This window comes from Rhinopithecus bieti, unplaced genomic scaffold, assembly GCF_001698545.2.
Source record: "Rhinopithecus bieti isolate Rb0 unplaced genomic scaffold, ASM169854v2 scaffold_65372, whole genome shotgun sequence".
NCBI lineage: Eukaryota > Metazoa > Chordata > Mammalia > Primates > Cercopithecidae > Rhinopithecus > Rhinopithecus bieti.
The window spans coordinates 946,124-964,356 of NW_016825415.1; the positions used below are offsets into that span (position 1 = coordinate 946,124).

General features: G+C 36.5%; 1 protein-coding gene across 1 annotated transcript in view; it reads left to right on the plus strand.

Moving 5' to 3' along the window:
• Window positions 1–18,233, plus strand: part of TRMT11 (tRNA methyltransferase 11) — a 50,954-nt gene continuing 32,721 nt past the window's right edge. The window contains 7 exon segments of the mRNA XM_017863020.1: window positions 1–208; window positions 5,076–5,141; window positions 7,307–7,380; window positions 9,593–9,674; window positions 9,763–9,855; window positions 10,088–10,222; window positions 11,004–11,160. Coding sequence (XP_017718509.1) covers window positions 137–208; window positions 5,076–5,141; window positions 7,307–7,380; window positions 9,593–9,674; window positions 9,763–9,855; window positions 10,088–10,222; window positions 11,004–11,160 — 679 coding nt within the window. The 5' untranslated portion in view covers window positions 1–136.

Genomic DNA, 18,233 nt, shown 5'->3' on the forward strand with positions numbered 1-18,233 from the left:
GAGCGCGAGAAACATCGGGATAGCGCCTGCCTCGACGAGCTTCCGCTTCCGGCCCTTCAGGCTCTGTCTCCGTTTTGGGAGGGAGAAAGAGGTGGGACCTAGCGCGGGCCGCGCAGGCGCACGGTGAGCAACTGCAATGGCGCCGTCGTGTACCCTTAACAGGTATCTGCTGCTCATGGCGCAGGAACACCTGGAGTTCCGCCTGCCGGTGAGTCCGTAGGGCCCTCCGCAACTTCCGACGGAAGAGGACGCTGGAATGGAGTGGGTGTGTGGGTGGAGGTGATTTGCATAGCTCCAGGAGGCTGGGATTCGGGGGTCTGTGCTGGTCAGCGCGGGTCACGCGTCCCCAGTCCTCGGGCGGGGTGAGCTTGGCGGAGGGTGTCTGTGAGAGAAGTCTGAGACTAAACCCCTCGGCCTGCTTAAACGTTTTCATTCATTCGTTTGCCCGTGTACCAAGTACCGGAGTTAGGCAGGTGAATATGACCGGTCCTCTCACTCCCGGAGCTGTTCGTCTAGGAGGATAGAGACATCTAGCAAATGCTCAGGCTAGTGTTTTAAGTATCGGAATCTGCGGATCAAGCTCAGTGGAGGGGATGGTGATAGGGATTAGATGATGGAGCACTTGAGAAGAGTGTTTTATTCAAGAAACGTTTTCAGAATGCATGTAGTGGAAGATGCGTACACTGGGCATATAACGATGATGTAAACAACCTCTGCCCTCTAGGAGCTTACTGTTTAAAGGCTGAGCAGACACATAAGCCTTGAATGACAAAATAGTGTTGGTAAGTGCAGTGATAGATGCACATGGAAATATGAGAGCACGTGGAAGGGAAATCTAATCTACTTGAGGGATTGGGGATGTTGGCCTTTAAGAGGGATTGCAGAAGAGATGACACTTGAAATAAAGGATGAATAGGAGTTAGAGGACCAAGGGGAGAAATCAGTAAATTAGAATTACAAGCTGTTCATTGTTACTGGATCACTAGTTATGTGGCCGAGAGTGGTAAGAAGAGGGCAGGGGAAGTAGAAAGGGGCAAGAAAATGAAAGCCTTGAAAACCCTGGAGCTTGGAAGGGGGATTTATTGAAGAGCCTTAAGTAAAAAAGTGACCAGAAAATTAAATCAGTTTGACAACGCTATGGAGGGTGGATTTGAAAAGAATAAGACTTGAGCCAGAGACTAGTTAGGAGTCTGTCGGAATACTCTTGTTAGTAGATGAAGAAGGTCTGACCTATGGCATGGGGTAAGAGGATGGGATAGACTGGAAAAGTATTTTGGCCATACAGTAATTAGGGCTGGATTGATTGAATATGTGGGAAAAGGGCACCGGTCAGGTATGACTTCTGGGGTGTATATAGGTAGGAGTGTCTCCATTTAATATAGAGAACATAGGCAGATGTAAGATTTAAATTTTGTTTACACTGAGTTTGATGTGCTCGTGTAACATCAACCTGAGATGACCAAGAGGCAGTGGATATATGAATATGCATAGAGTATGGCAGAGTGATCTGGACTAGTGATAAATATTTGGGAGTCTTCTTCATATGAAGACTAGGAGAGGGGATGAAATTACTCAAAGGGTAAGGTCAAAAGAATAGTGGGCCAAGTATAGATGCTTGGTGAAGGGGTGGCCTACCCCTCCACACCTGTGGGCATTTCTCATTAGGTGGAACGAGAGACTTGAGAAAAGAAATGAGACAAAGAGACAAAGTATAGAGAAAGAAGAAGTGGGCCCAGGAGACCGGCGCTCAGCATACAGAGGACCCACGTCGGCACTGGTGTCTGAGTTCCCTTAGTATTTATTGATAATTATCTTTACCATCTTAAAGAAAAGGAAATGGCAGGATAATAGGATCATTATAGGGAGAAAGTCAGCAGTAAGACATATGAATAAAGTTCTCTGTGACATGAATACTTTTAAGGAAAAGTGCTGTGCCTTGATATGCATATGTAAATATCTCCATAAACCTTTTAGTGCATAAAGAGCAGCATTGCGCTAGCAAGTCCCGCCTTTCGCCCTAAGGCGGTTTTCTCCTTTCTCAGTAAACAGAACATACGATCGGGTTTTATACGGAGATGTTCCATTGCCCAGGGACGGGCAGGAGACAGATGCTTTTCTCTATCTCAACTGCCAACAACCACCAAGAGGCCTTCTTTCCTCTTGTACTGGTCTTCCTCAGCACAGACCCTTCGTGGGTGTCAGGCTGGGGGACAATCAGGTCTTTCCCTTCCCACGAGGCCATATTTCAGACTATCACATGGGGAGAAACCTTGGACAATACCTAGCTTTCCCAGCTATCCCTGCAATCCCAGCACTTTGGGAGGCTGAGGCAAAGAGATAACTTGAGACCGGGAGTCCAGAGACCAACCCTGGCAACACAGTAAGAACTCCCCACCCCACCCCGCCCTGCCCCCTCGCACCAACCCTCAGTCTCTGATCAACACCCGGTCTCTACAAAATTAAAAATAAAAAAAATTAGCCGGGCATAGTGGTATACCTGTAGTCCCAGCTACTCAGGAAGCTAAGGTGGGAGGATGGCTCGAACTTGGGTCTTTGAGGCTGCAGTGAGCCACGGTCATGCCACTGCACTCTAGCCTGGACAACAGAGAGAGAACTGTCTCCAAAAAAAAATTTTTTTTTTTTTATTTGAGTCAGAGTCTCGCACTGTCACCTAGGCTGGAGTGCAATGATGTGATCTCGGCTCACTGCAACCTCCACCTCCCAGGTTCACACGATCCTCCTGCCTCAGTCTCCCGAGTTGCTGGGATTACAGGCACACACCACCACACCCACCCACTTTTTTGTATTTTTAATAGAGATAAGGTTTCACTGTGTTGGCCAAACTGGTCTCGAACTCCTGACCTTGTGATCTGCCTACTTCAGGCTCCCAAAGTGCTGGGATTGCAGGTGGAGCCACCACACCTGGCTGCTTAAAATATTAAAATCAGTGATATAGAATCTCTTCTGGGAAAGGCAATCCAAAGGACAGTCTATACTTTTGGGCCCATCTACTGCATTAGAACTGATAAGCAAGGACGCTATAATGAATGGCTGCCTTTATGAATTAAAATGAGAGATCAGATCCAGTTTTGCCTCTGATAGAATTAATCAGGGCCAATTATAGTTGGCAGCTACTTAATGTAGTACTTATTGTACTAAGTAATGTTTACTGAAGTTCAAACTCCTGCGCTTTATTGCTTGTCCTGAAGCAACCTTTTAAATGGATGAAAAAGCAAGTAGCTGAAATAACAGAAAAGCTCATGGAATTAATGCATCACACATGCCCCTGATCATGCTACATTTTTATATCCAATGTTCAATATAAATTCTTTTTATTCCTAATGTAGAAAGAGTCTCAACTGGAAAGTTGAATTTGCCGTAAGATTAATTAACATTTTGTGTTTTGCTTTTTCCAAGTAGGTTGATGAAGTAGTGTAAACATGTTTTGCTTTTCAATTTGAAACTTGGGTTATCATATTTATTCTCAGTTTTAGGTGGCTGCTTAAGTTTTGGGTAGTAGAGATAATGCTGTGCCATAAAGCTTTAGTCTCTCACTTTTTTTCCCCCACCTAACTCTTAGAATCTTTGTATTTTAGCCTGTTGCAGCTTTTTAACAGTGTATTCCGGGAGCAGCAAACTTTGGTGTTTTAACTTGGTTGTAGTTGGATGTTTTAAATGTAAAGCTGACTTTACAATATGCTTTAATATAGAACAAACAACAATCATGCAAGATCAAGTAACTTAATCTATAACTTTATTTTTTTCTTTTAAGTGCTATAACTCTATCAGTCTTGGCTTCTTGAGCCACTGGACTTCTAGGACAGTTGTCAGGGTCTTCATCATTTTGATTCCCTTAATAACCGCCTATGTTCTGTGCTTCTTTCTTTGTGGTTCACCTAATGTGATGAGGTAGCTATGATTCCTGTTTTACATATGAGGGAACTAAAAGTTGGAGGATTTAAGATTCTTGTATAAAGCCACATCGCTAGTATTTGGAAGAGCTGAAAATCAGATTATGGTCTATTTGACTTCTAAGTCTCATGATGTCTCCTATTCAGATTTGTGTTTTCCTTGTTGCAAAATAACCTTTGGGCTGCCTTCACTGATTTATCAGTAGTCTGTGATAGTTCTTGGTCGATCCATCTGATTGAACTGAATTCAGCCCCTCTAACACTGAATTAAAAAAAATGATTTGTTGCATAGACAAAGAAAAAATAGAAATGGTGCTAGTAGCTTGAACGTCTCCTTCTTTTTGATCTTGGGCGGGGGGCCCTTCCTGGTCTGGGTATATTTTCCCTTTTGATGGCTGGTGGGCTTGGTGTTAAAGGCTCTTCCTTCTGGTTGGGAGGAAGGGGGATAGTAGGCAGCCAGCAGTGGGACACTTTCCTCTCATTAGGTTCCATCCTCCGTAAGACCTACAGAGGAGTGTGATTCTACCTCTTTTATGTGACTTAAGGAGATAACTTGTTAGTCATACAAATTATAAAATTTGTATAATTATTTGAGTTTATCAGTACAAAGTGATTGCTTCAAAGAATATAAGCACTATCTGGACGGATTTTAACTTTGCATGAATGATGCTTTTAAAGTATCTATTATATCAGTTCTCTTTCTAGTTCTGTAGCTTTATGCAGAAAGAAGATGAGATTAACTTAGTTACTTGTGCTTAATGAATATGTAGTGGTATGCCCTGGCTGATTATTTTTTTCTTTTCCAAACATCTTCAAATCGTCCGTCTGATTTTCATTTTGACTTTATTCACCAATTGTCAGTCTTACTAATCTGCACTTTGTGTAATCTGTTTTTTTCCTTTTCAAAGTCAGGGAATTTTCTGATCAAGTGTTTGGTAACTCTTCTGTTGTCTAAAATTTCTCAGAAATTACTTACCCATGGTTTTTACTATTAGATTTTTTCTGAACCCTAAATTGTGATTGTCTGATATTGAAGCTTAAATGCCTCAGTTAGATCATCAGCCTACTCTTTTTTATTTTTTAGTCATATAATGCCTGTCTTCCTTAGTACAGTTTTAGTTCCTTTTGTTAAAATGTCTTTTCTCTATAATATTTTCAATACAGGAAATAAAGTCTTTGCTTTCGCTTTTTGGAGGTCAGTTCGCCAGCAGTCAAGAAACTTATGGAAAGGTAAGTTAAATTTTCATTAGACCATATGGAGTATACTTAGAAATAGAGCCTTGGGTTTGAAGAGAAGAAGTGCATATCTTAAATTTATATTTGTGTGGTTACTTGTATCTGTTTCGAGAGACAGTGGAATAAAGAGGATATTTTGGGAAACACTGTGGTTTTGTTAAGTAATTTAGATTTATTTCTAGTATTTTATTTGTTTTAAATTTTTAATCAACAGTTGTGTCATAATTTGTATCTGTCCTTTCACTTAAAAAAGGGCTGTGTCCCATTGGTGAATTGTGTTTAGAATTAGAATTTAGAATTTAGCAGAATATTGGGCTCATATTGAGAATCATTTTAAAATTTGAAATTGTGCATTGTATGAGATTGTGAATATATGAAGCTTTGTATTTTGCATAATACTGTAGTTTATCAGTATATGACAGAAGTTTGGAAAATAGAAGAAATAATTTGCAGTTCCTCCTTGACATGACTCATAATTTGGGGATACTGCCTTCCAGTCTTCTTTTGTTCGTGTACTTTTTTTTTGCCCTATTGTAATTCTACTTCTGCAGCCTGTGTTTCTCACCTGATAATGTCAGTATAGGCATAAGTTGTTACTTGGCCTTTATCTCTAACATAGTTACATAATATTTTTCATTGACTAACTCTACCATAATTAATCTAACCATTTCATTTTATTCAGGTTGCTTTAAAAATTTTCTCAATAAAAGTAATACTAAGATGAACATTTTTTTCCTGTTTGGATTAGTTTGACTTTTTCTGTTGGGTGGGGTAAATATTGGAAGAAAAATGATGGGGTATATACCCAAAGTAATATAAGTCATTCTATTATAAAGATACATGCGTGTGTGTGTTCATTGCAGCACAATTCACAATAGCAAAGCATGGAATCAATCTAAATGCCATCAGTGATAGACTGGATAATGAAAATGTACATATACACCATGGAAGCCATAGAAAGGAACGAGATCATGCATACTGTCAAGCCATAAAAGGGAACAAAATCATGTCATTTGCAGGGACATAGATGGAGTTGGAAGCCATTATCCTCAGCAAACTAATGCAGGAACAGAAAACCAAACACCAGGTGTTCTCACTTACGAGTGGGCGCTGAGTGATAAGAACATATGGACATGTCCAGGGAAACAACACACACTGGAGCCTGTTGGGGGTGGTAGAGTCTGGGGAGGGAGAGCATCAGGAAGAATAGCTAATGGATGCTGGGCTTAATACCTAGGCGATGGGATGATCTGTGCAGCATACCACCATAGCACACATTTACCTATGTAACAAACCTGCACATCCTGCACAGGTATCCCTGAACTTAAAAGTTGAAGAAAAAAGAAAAAAGCTAGGTGTGACAGGAAGGATTTCTTGCAAAAGATGAAAGAGCTTCAGTTGAAAGTCCTGTAGTGTTGGGCTTTTATTCCTGAATGACTTTCAGTTATTGAGGGGAGGAGGAAAGGAAGGAGAGTGTGGATATAATTGGCTAAGGGTGATGAAATGAGGTCAGGATCCTTTTACAGGATTTTGCTGTATTCTGGCAAGAGGTTATCTGGGTGCAGCTTACCAGAGCTTATAATCTTGGGTGTTGGGATAGAGGATTGGGAAAACACCCCTCATGCACTTGGAGCTTTTTTTCCCCGAGACAAAATGTAAAATAGTAAAAGTTAATGAGAATTTAATAATGTACCTCATGATTTTCCATCATAGTTGTTTCAAAGGGCCCCTCCTTCACCCTCAGATGGCCGCAATTACCTAGAAAAAGGTCTCATTTAGCAACTAAGAAATACATTACTTAGAAATTAAAACTAAAATAGCTGTATTATAAGGGATGATTAGCCATGATGAATTTCAAGATTATACTTTGGGATATAATATGCATTAATTCCTTTAGGAAAGCTACATAAAAGGGCAGATACAAAATTAGTGTTTAATTTGAGGATATATTCATTTATAGGGTCATTATAAAATGTTTTACTATATTATTCTAATTTACTCTTTTACTATTGGAACGATTTTTATTTTGGTCACAGTCAGATCAGATATTCTTACGTGAAAGTAGCAAATAGGCACTTCTCCTTATTGACTTCTTGAATAAAAGCATATGATGCCATTTAGCCACTTAGAATTAAGTTGCATATTGTTATTTCTTTCAGTCACCATTTTGGATTCTTAACATTCCCTCTGAAGATATTGCAAGAAATTTGATGAAACGGACAGTGTGTGCCAAGTAAGAGAAACTTATGTTCTCCTGCATGAATATACTGGTACTTCTCGTAACTACTCAGTCCTATTTTTTGCTATATTGGCATAAAGTAGTGAGGAGGCTCAGTTTAACTTGCAGTTACAAACAACTGCCACTGGGTGGCGGTGGGGGACCAGAGGAAATTTACCCGCTGAAACCAAGAATCGAGAAATGTAGATATTTGTTTTCGAATAATTTTTTTAAACTTCCATATTATGTGAAAATATAGTATGAGATATAAACACTATGTTCTTACGCAGGATAGATGCCATATATAATTATAACCAAAGTGCTGAAAATCCAAAAATGCTTTTTTCATAGATGGTTTTTAATTGGATGAGCAGATTAGTGAAGTGTAAGGTAACAAAAAGTGCGGAATGCCATGAGATATGTTTTACTGTTTCAGTTGGTAGAGAAAAGAATTATGAGTATCAAATCTTGATATAAATTAATGTAATGATGCTGTTCATTGTTTATCCTCAGTGTTTCCAGATTTTATCATTGGCATCCACTTTTCTTTCATTTCTTTTTTCTTTGTACTATTGGAAAATTTTCTGCCATCGGATTTGAAAATTAAACTGTATTTTTAACTAGCATCTTAAAGATCAAACAGCTTGTGTGATCTTTAAGCTACTTTTTCTTCCTGAACATTTTAGCAGATTGCTGAAAACTTTCTTTTCCTTAGAAATTATATTTGCTAATACAGTGCAAATAAGAATTTACATATATCTAGCTTTATTAACATGGTTAGCAATGTTTTATATCATCATATGTAATTGTTGTATTATGGAATTGGATACAACCCTATATTTATTTAACTTCATCGTATTGAGAACTACCTGCAGCCTTTAATCTTTTACAGTGAAACTTGTTAACAGGCCTTATTATGAAATAAAAATGACTAGAAAACAGAAACATAACTTTTAAAAAACTCTTTTTGAATAATTGCTTGTTGGTTTAAAATTGCCACTGGAGTACTAAGAACTTGTATGCTGCTTTCAAAACTCTTATCCTCTAATTCATATATTTGATTAATAACAATTAACAATTATACAATTGTTATAACAGTTATACAATTAACAATTGTATAAGATAATTTTAATTGCTTTTATTATCTGTATATTTTGTGTAGCTGAGGTATACCTTAAGTGATAGCTAAGTGAGATTAATATTGTAGAAGCCTTTTCTCTGTAAATTCAATAGAAAAGGAAGAAATCGTTTGCAAAGCAAAAAATTTACAATTTAACTGTATCAGAATGAAGGTAGACTTTTATAAAAGCATAGATTCAAACCAACTTAAATTCACATTTTTCTGTGGTAGAAGGGGATTGAAAGTTAATTTATTATTAACATGAAATATTTTGAGCATGCGACAAAAAGGTGAAAAATATAACAAGTACCTAGGAATATACCTTATTAGATCTCAACATTTTGGGTAACTTAGTTACTAAAATTGTGTGTGTGTGTGTGTGTGTGTGTGTGTGTGTGTGTGTGTGTGTGTTTGTCCCTGTGTGCGCATGCGCATGCATGACAGAGTCTCACTCTGTTGCCCAAGCCGGAGTGTGGTGACATAATCTTGGCTCATGTTAGTCTCAAATTCCAGGGCTCAGGTGATCCTCCCACCTCAGCCTCCCAAGTAGCTGGGGCTACAGGTGTGTGCCACCATGCCTGGCCAATTTTTTGCCTTTTTTGTAGAGACAAGGTTTTGCTATGTTGCCCAGGCTGGTCTTGAACTCCCGGGCTCCAGTGATCCACCCACCTTGGCCTCCCAAAGTGCTGGCATTACAGGCATTAACCACTATGCTTGGCCAGCTAAATGTTAATAACATTTTTATTTGGTCATTAGTCTTTTTGTATTATGGAGAAGACATTGGGAATAATTGACTTTTCTGCAGTTTTTTACACATTTATCTAAAATAACTGATTTTACTGTATCATTTGTTCTAGACTAAAAATGTGAAAACTTAGGAAATATCCTGACTTATTGAAAATCCTTCTTTCCATGTCAAGTTTAACTTCTGTGTGTGGTTTGGGCTTAAGTTGTATTTGTTTCCAGGGTACATAATTTTCATTTATACTTTGCAAAACATAGGCAATAATCAGTGGAGTGTGCATAAAGAACTAGTAAAATGACTGTACGTATTACTGTGTGAACTAAGTTCTTTACTGAGGTTAGTACCAATCATTTATTTCCTAGGTCTATATTTGAACTATGGGGTCATGGACAATCTCCTGAGGAGCTGTACAGTTCTCTTAAAAATTACCCTGTGGAGAAGATGGTGCGTAGTAAAATGTGGTTTTACATAGGCATGCATGCAGATTCTGTAGAATTAAAATGCTCAAAAAACTGATTTCCTTTTATTTTAGGTTCCATTTCTACATTCGGACTCTACATATAAAATAAAGATTCACACTTTTAATAAGACATTGACACAAGAAGAGAAAATCAAGCGAATAGATGTAAGTAAATTTAGCAAAACAAAAACCCTACAAGATGAATGCAGTCTAGCCATTGTTGATAAATAGGAATACCTAATGTCTGTGAAGTGTTTATTTTGTACCACATTGTGTGCTAAGTGCTTTTCATGTTTTATTTAATGTTGACTCCAGGCTTACAAGGTAATGGTATTAGATAAGTGCCATTTTTCATTGTAAATTATTATAAGACATTAGCATTTCTTTTGTTTTTTAGGCACTTGAATTTCTGCCATTTGAAGGAAAAGTGAATTTAAAGAAACCACAACATGTATTCTCTGTTTTGGAGGATTATGGTTTGGACCCAAACCGCATCCCTGAGAATCCACATAATATTTATTTTGGTAGATGGGTGAGCAAGTGTTCTTTCTACCTGTGTCAGTTTGTTTTTTTGAAAGCTACATATTAGGCCTTTTGTTGACTCATATGTAGAAATTTAAAGCAGCTAAAGATCAGAACTACTGAATGGATTAAAATTGGTGAGGAGTATGTGATTATGTTTTGTTTTGTGTTTTCCCAGAGATTCTTAAATGAAGTGCAAGAGGCTTGTTAGATATAGCCTTGTTAGATATTCCAGGTGGTATACCTGGAAATGTTAAAGCAAGACTTACTAGAACATCTGGACTTTTTTGTTTGTTTGTTTTTGTTTGTTTGTTTGTTTTAATAAAGCAGAGAAAACACAGAGTGCTATGGTAGTTGAGGAATCTCATTTGTGGAGATTTCCAATCTGGGCCTTCCATTCCAAAAGAAATGGAATTACTGTAAAGCAGTTCTGCCGACTTCTCTGAGGCTTTAAGCGGGTGATTGGAAGCTGTGAGTGGAAGCTGTGACTTATGTTAGAGATTATTGTTACGTAGGAGAACAAAGAAATGGGCATACCTTAACACCTACCTCTGGAATAATTGCATTCAAATGCAGTTCATACTTGTTTTGAAAAGACAAAGTAAATGGAATGACATTAAGCAATAAAAGGTTTTGTTCATAACTACCTCAATTACATTATTTTGAAGAAATTAGAACAGTAATAAGTGGAAAGAAGTTCTTATCAGCAAAATACAATGGTCTTATTGTGAGTGATTATCTTAAGTCCGTTCTGTATGGCTGTACTAACATGAGAAATATCTCTGATTTAGATTGCAGATGGACAGAGAGAGCTTATTGAGTCATACAGTGTCAAAAAGAGACACTTTATTGGAAATACAAGTATGGATGCTGGTTTGTCATTCATTATGGCTAACCATGGAAAAGTGAAAGAAAATGATATTGTCTTTGATCCATTTGTTGGAACAGGTATTTTTATTTAACTTTTAAGCTAGTGTAGAGATGTTGCTTATTTATATTAATGAAGGTCATGGTAATATTTTTGCTGAAAGAGTAAATGGATCATCGTTTAATTGTGTTTGGATAATGGCCAAGAGACAACCACGTACTTGTATAATAGCTAGTATTTAACACTTTGCCACTTCAAAGATGATGCTGATAGAATTATATGGGTTTTTTTCCAGATAAACTACTGGGGGGGAGCATCCATCTAATTTTTTTGTAGCAGAAAAACTTTCAATACCATACATTGTAGAAATGTTGTAAAGCTGTATAGTTTATTTAAATAGGGAAACTCTTGGTGAAAGAAAGACTTGAATAACAAGATCAAAAAAATGTATTCATCCATGTTTAAATTCATAACTGTATATGTGGATGGAGAAAAATAGTTAATATATCCCATCTTTGAGTTGGTTTGTGGAGGTTTATAAGTAAGTGTGAAAATAAGAAAAGAGTCAAAGTATCAATGGGCTAGATAGTCTGGTCGCTCTGGCAGTGACCTTGGTTTTTTGTGCCCGTGATTGGGATAATTTTTTATGGAAGTCCTAAAACTCCCAAGTTTACTTCATCTGACTCTGTGTAGACTTTTTCCTACTTCCACTCAGTTTTGCTTGATCTTGCCCATACCCAGCAAATACTTGTATTTATATTTGTTTGGCCAAGCTCATTATGGCTCAGTTTGTGGTTGGAGCCTATCCCTGTAGCCATCTTTCCCCTTGGGCAGTGATGATGCAGAGCTAACATTTATTGAATAGTAAATGTTATCAGGTACTATACTTTGCACTCTGATGCTACTATCTAGTTTAATTCTTACAACAGCTAACATGGAGATACTTTAAAAATTTGCTTGAGGAAATTATGGCAGAGAGAAAGGTGAAGTGAACTGGCCAAGGTTATAGAGTATATTGGTTTCATAGGATTCAAACTCAAGCAGTCCAACTCCAGAGCTCATGCCCTTAACTTCGAGCTGCCTCTCTCTGCATTAGGATCTGCCAACCAGTGATTACACCATGTACTAAGGAATATGACCACATATGCTTAGGAAGAAGTAGTATCAAGGTGAATCAATTTCTAATTGATGGAATGACTTTCTCTGTTTATTATTGAATTAATTCACTGGTGAGTCTTTCTTCTCTGCCACTTTCTCCATATCACCTACCCTCAGCCTACTCTATATTCTTTTCTTCCCCACTCTCATTATCCTAAGTAACTCACCCCAAATTTTAAACTTTTTATTGGAAATAATATCAAATTTTCAGAAAAGCTACAAGAATAAAAGTAGAACAAAGAACATCCATGTATCCTTAACTTAGTTTAAGCTGTTGTTAACATTTGGCCTCATTTGCTTTATCATTTGTTCTATTTGTTTATATTTAACATAATATTTTCTTTCCTGCATCATTTGAAAGTTGTATCCATCACATCCCTTTACCCTTCAAGTAATTATTTCTCAAGAATAAGGATATGTTCTCCTACATAACCATAGTTCCGTTTTCAGTGTTCATAGATGTATTAATATAGTACTTTGGTGTTCATATTCCAGTCTTGCCAGTTGGCCTGGTAATATTAATATTTTTGACAGCATCCTTTTCCCCTTCCTGGCTAGGATCAGGTATTATATTTTGTTGTTAATATTTCTTTGATGTCTTTGATTTGGAACATAGCCAAAGTTTTTTTTCTTTTATGAAATTTGCACTTTTCAAGATGCTATTTCTCTTCCCTTCATTTTTTATCTAAATTTTTTCTCATTTTGGGTTGTTTGATGTCTCCTCAAGATTAGGATTAGGTTATACATTCCCAGCTGGACCACTATATCAGTGATTTTCGTGGGCTTCTCAGGGCTGTGTGCATGATGGCATTCTGCCCTGCATGGGTATTGATAATTTTGATCATCTGGTCTAGGTTGTGTTTGATTTTTTCCATTCATAATCATAAACAGAATTACTGGTGGTTTTATTTTATTTTATTTTTTTCTTGCTATTAAGCAATCTGTGGAGAGACACATTAAGACCATGTAGTATTCTATTCCTTATCCAAATTTCCTCTCACCATTGAGGTCGTCAGGTTTAGTAGCCATTGATAATTCTTTCCTGAACCAGTCTTTACTTTGATGGTTTCAAAGGTATGATTTTCCAACTCCAGCACTCCCTCCACAGTTATAAGTCAATGTTCATTATTCTACTGTAAGCAAAAGCCCTTTCCTCTCTTCCATGTATTTGTTTTTCTATTTGTTATGAATATGAACTAGTGGGTTCTTCTTTTAACCCCAATGGTCTGTAATTCATTATATTTCTTAATTTTCTTTTATTTTTTTAATAAAATTACTTTTTTTAATAAAATACTTTTTTTAAAATTACTTTTTTAAAAAAATTACTTATTTTTTTAAAATCAATTACTTTTATTCCTCAAATGGTGATTTGCCCAGTCAGAGCTCTTTCACACTGACTCTGTCTTTGTGACATGTTCATATCCTTTTTTCTTTGGAGTACTTCTTTCCTTTCTCTTCTATTTGTTGAAGCTCTGGTCATTGTTGAATCAGTCATTTCTCCAAGGAATTTTTGTTTCTTTTAGCAGGGAGATGAAATCTGGTTTATAGATCCTTTCAGTGGACAAACTAGAAAATATATGTGCATATATACACAATATGCATGTAAGTGCATGTGCAAATATACATGTATATATTCTTATATACTGTGTGTATGCACATACACGGGCATATACATATTTTAGACACTGTGTATTTGCACATATACTACAAATTGCAGTCAGTCCTTACAGATTTCTTTTTGACTACCCTATTCCGTGTTTATATGCACCTTCTACCACAGTGAGAACTCTGGTTCCTATCTACATCAACACATTTACTCTTTTTCTCATTTCTGTATCTGAAATGGTTTCACAGTTGTTTTGCTTATGCCACTTAAAAAAATCCTGTGAATAAGAGTTCAGGATGTGTTTTCGGTTACTTACCGTAAGGGGCAGTAAAGTCAATTACTGTACCTGCTTTTTCCCTTTTCATTTAAAATTCATTTGGGTTCATTTGTTCCAGTTTTCCCTCTGTTTTAAGTTTTTATCTCCCATCCCCTACTCCTTGTTGATTTACTTTTATTTTCAAATATGTATAAGATGAACTTGCTTCCAGAAGTCAGAACTACACAAGAAGTGGTACTCAGAGAGGTGTCACTTTACCTTTATAACACTTCCAGCCTGTTCTCCCACCTGTCCTAGGTGACTAACTTCATTGTTTTCTAGTTGATTCTTCCTGTGTTTTTATTTTGTAATGATAAGCAGATATATATACATTTTCTTATTTTCGGTACTTTCTTACACAAAAGGTATCATACTGTGTATGTTGGTTTTAACTTTGCTTTTTTCACTTAATAGTATTTCCTGGAAATCACTTCCTGTCAGTTCATGGAGCTTATCTTTATTCTATTTTAGTTTTGCTCCATGAGTGTATGTACTGTAATTTATTCAAACAATCTTCTATAGTTGGACATTGGTAGTTGTCAGTATTTTATAGTTACAAGTAATGCTTATAATGACTAATCTTATGAATCTATACCTTTATAATGTTGGAGATGTAGCTCTAGGGCAAGCTTGTCCAACCCGCAGCCCATGGACAACATGCAGCCCAGATGGCTTTGAATGTGGCCTGACACAAACTTGTAAAGTTTCTTAAAACATTATGAGAATTTTTGCAATTTTTTTAAAGCTCATGAGCCATCATTAGTCTTAGTGTATTTTATGTACAGCCCAAGACAATTCTTCTTCTTCCAATGTGGCCCAGGAAAGGCAAAAGATTGGACCCCCCTGTCCTAGGGTAAATTCTTACAAATAGGATTTCTGGGTTGAAGAGTGTATGCATATGCAGTTTCATTAGATGTTGCCAAATTTGTCTCCATCATACTATTTTGGATTCCTACCAACAGTTGTAGGAGAGTCCCTGTTTTTCCACAATCTTACCAGCAGAGTATATTTTCAAGCTTTTGAAGTTTTGCCTCTTCTGTTGGGTGAAAAATGGTATCTCAGTGTAGTGTTAATTTATATTTCTATGGTTATGCATGAAGTGTCAAAACTTTTTATATTTTAAGGGGCATTATGACTGTTTTGATTTGTCTTTGTCTTTTGCCCATTTTTTGATAGCAGTTTTGGTCTCTTTCCCCTCATTTTCAAGGTCCTTTGTAAGCTTGGGATACAACCCCTCACACTCCTCCCCTTCTTTTCTGTGATGTATGTTGCAGTATTTTCCCTTAGCTTGTCATTTATCTTTTGACTTTGCTACTCATTGATTTTTGCCATGCAAAAGTTTTCCCCACACTCAAGTTATACAGGAATTCATTTGTGTTTTCTTCTAGTACTTTTGTAGTTTTATATTTTTTCGTTTTAGATTTCTGGTTCATTTGGAGATTATTCTCTCGTATGATGTGAAGAATGGATTTAATTTATCTTTTTCCAAATGCTAAAGCTTTTATTCTTAATCTTATTCTTGGACTTTAAAAACTTTTTCTGTCAATTGAGAATAATTCTTTTAGATATGTACATGTACAAAATGATTAATACATATACATACATATAGACTAGACCACAGAGTTAAAAAATATGGTTGCCAGTATGGGTAATATTTTTTTGTTGAGTAGATGAGGCTAGATTTTGAAATTATCTTCAGAGCCATCAATATATGAACCATTCATAGTATGTCGAGGGTCAGGGAGACCTGCTCCTGTTTGCTTTAGGGCAGCTCCTCACAGTGGGTAGTATATTGGGAACATCTGACTGTTCATATAGGACAATTAATAGAAAATGAGAGGAGAATCTTTACAAATGTACTGCTAAAATACATTTTCATAATTTGTGTTTGTAGTTTAAGTATAGCTTTAGGACATCAGTCAATTTTTTTTGGCACTTTTGTTTTGAAACGTAATAACCAATAATTGTGAATAGACACAGGTCTTAAGCACAGTTTGTCCTCTCTTGGGCCTTTTGCTTCATCAATGGGTAGTACCTTCTGAAGGACTGGAGAAATATGTAGCTCTGTGCCCTCCTCCATGGCCATGGTTTTCACAAAACACAAATTGTTGATATTGTTCTTTTGGTTGCCTTTTAAATAGTTTTTAAAAAAAAATTCACGTGTCTAATCCCCTTTTTATTTTAAAGGTACAAAATTGAAATATATGTAGTTTCCCAAATGTATTGCCCAGTTACTACTCATGGTTTGTGATTTTTCTCAGGGATATAGAGTAGGGCAGAAAGCTTCTGGGAGACTGAAAGGAGAAAAATAATCTTTTCATGTCTAAATAATTTTCCTTGTTTCTTTTACACTGTTTGCTACTGTTGTTTCGAATGACATTATGGGCGACAGAAACACACTTCTCTTTCTATTTTAACAAATACATTCGTTTCCATTTCAGTAATTTTTTTTTTTAATTTTGTGTGTGTCGCTACTTTCCCAAAGGGGAAGAGACAGCATTGTATCAGCTCTTAGTTATTAGGAAGTGCTATTATTCTCATGTGAGTTTGGCTAAAGGAATGATCAGCACGAATTTATTGAATAACTATTAATGGCACAGTCCTGTCTGTGATACAGTACAAGACTTGTGAATGGCATATATAACACTCTTATTAACAGAGTGTGTAGCTTCTTTACTTAATATAATTTGTTTAGTAGCATATTTTGCTTTTGTTTATCTAATTGGTGAGTGAATATGTTTTTACTTCCATTGGTGCTAATCCCAAAGGAGGTAGTATGATATAAAGAAAAGAATAAATAGAGCAAAGTTTAAATCTTTTTACCAATTAGTATGTGACTCTGGGCAAGATTCTTAACTTGTCTGGGTTTCACTTCTATCATTTGTAAAATGGTAATACTGATATATTGTGAGGATTAAATGAGTCTATATGTATATATAATATTTCTAGGAAGTCACCTGACACATGGTAGACATTCAGTGAACTGTAATGGTTATCATTATTACTTTTTAATTATTATTTTGATAAGATTTTAGATGCCTTTTGGTGAAAGATGTTAGATGTAGCTAATATTAAATGGTGATGATAAAGAGTTTGACCATAAACTCATTTTCTAGTACTCTTTTTGGCTAATTTCCAAGACACCAATAATTTGCAACTGTTGGCAGGTTATAGCAGCAGGCAAGGGAATTGAAATATAAAATTATAAATGTCTAATTCTTCGTTTACAATTAAAATAATATGTGCAAGTGTATGCCAGTTGCTTTAGGTAGCACAGAGCTCTGCAGCAATAGATCTGATTCCCTCTCATCCCCTCTGTCAAGTGAGTCAGCTCTTCCAGTGATGAGAATTCACCCAGGAGACTAATGTATACTCCTTGGCCATGTCTACCTTCAGATGACCCATAGGTCGAAGGAAAGGAGTATAGCTCCTTTTGAAGTTTTATCATTGCAAAATAGTGGACACAGAAACCAGGTGTTAGGGAACTGACTATCCTGGTTCTGAGAAGAGAAAATGGGGAGAAAAAGAGAAGGTTAGGAGAGTGAGATAATGGATCTCTGTAGGTTTGTATAATATTCTCTTTCCCATTTTTTCCCATTACCCTTTGTAGTCCCCTTTTCCTGGAATCTCATGGTTTGTCTAGTAGGGATCCCATTGCCTAGCCATATTCTTTTGCTCAGCCTGCTAATTTAATTTATTTAAGTAGAATTCTTTTTTTAAAAAAAGATAAAATAGATGAAATAATATTGCCATTTTTCTTTCTTTTTTTCTCTCAGCAAAACCAAAACCCGGTCTCTCATTTCTCCACATTTGCAAAACTTTCCAGTTTTCTAAAGATGAAAATCATGAATTAGTTTTTACGTCGTGGAATAAATTCGATTCTTATTGTATTATTTTGCTTGTAAGATATTACCCTACCCTTAAAGTGCTCATTACTATTTAAGTAATGAGAAATTGAAACACCGAGTTGCTAGCATAGATCACATATGCAGTGTTTTTACTTTTGGTAACATAGAAAGAAATGGGTGAGTCATGTTACTTGCCTCCTTGACACTTCACTTTTTTTAGCACCC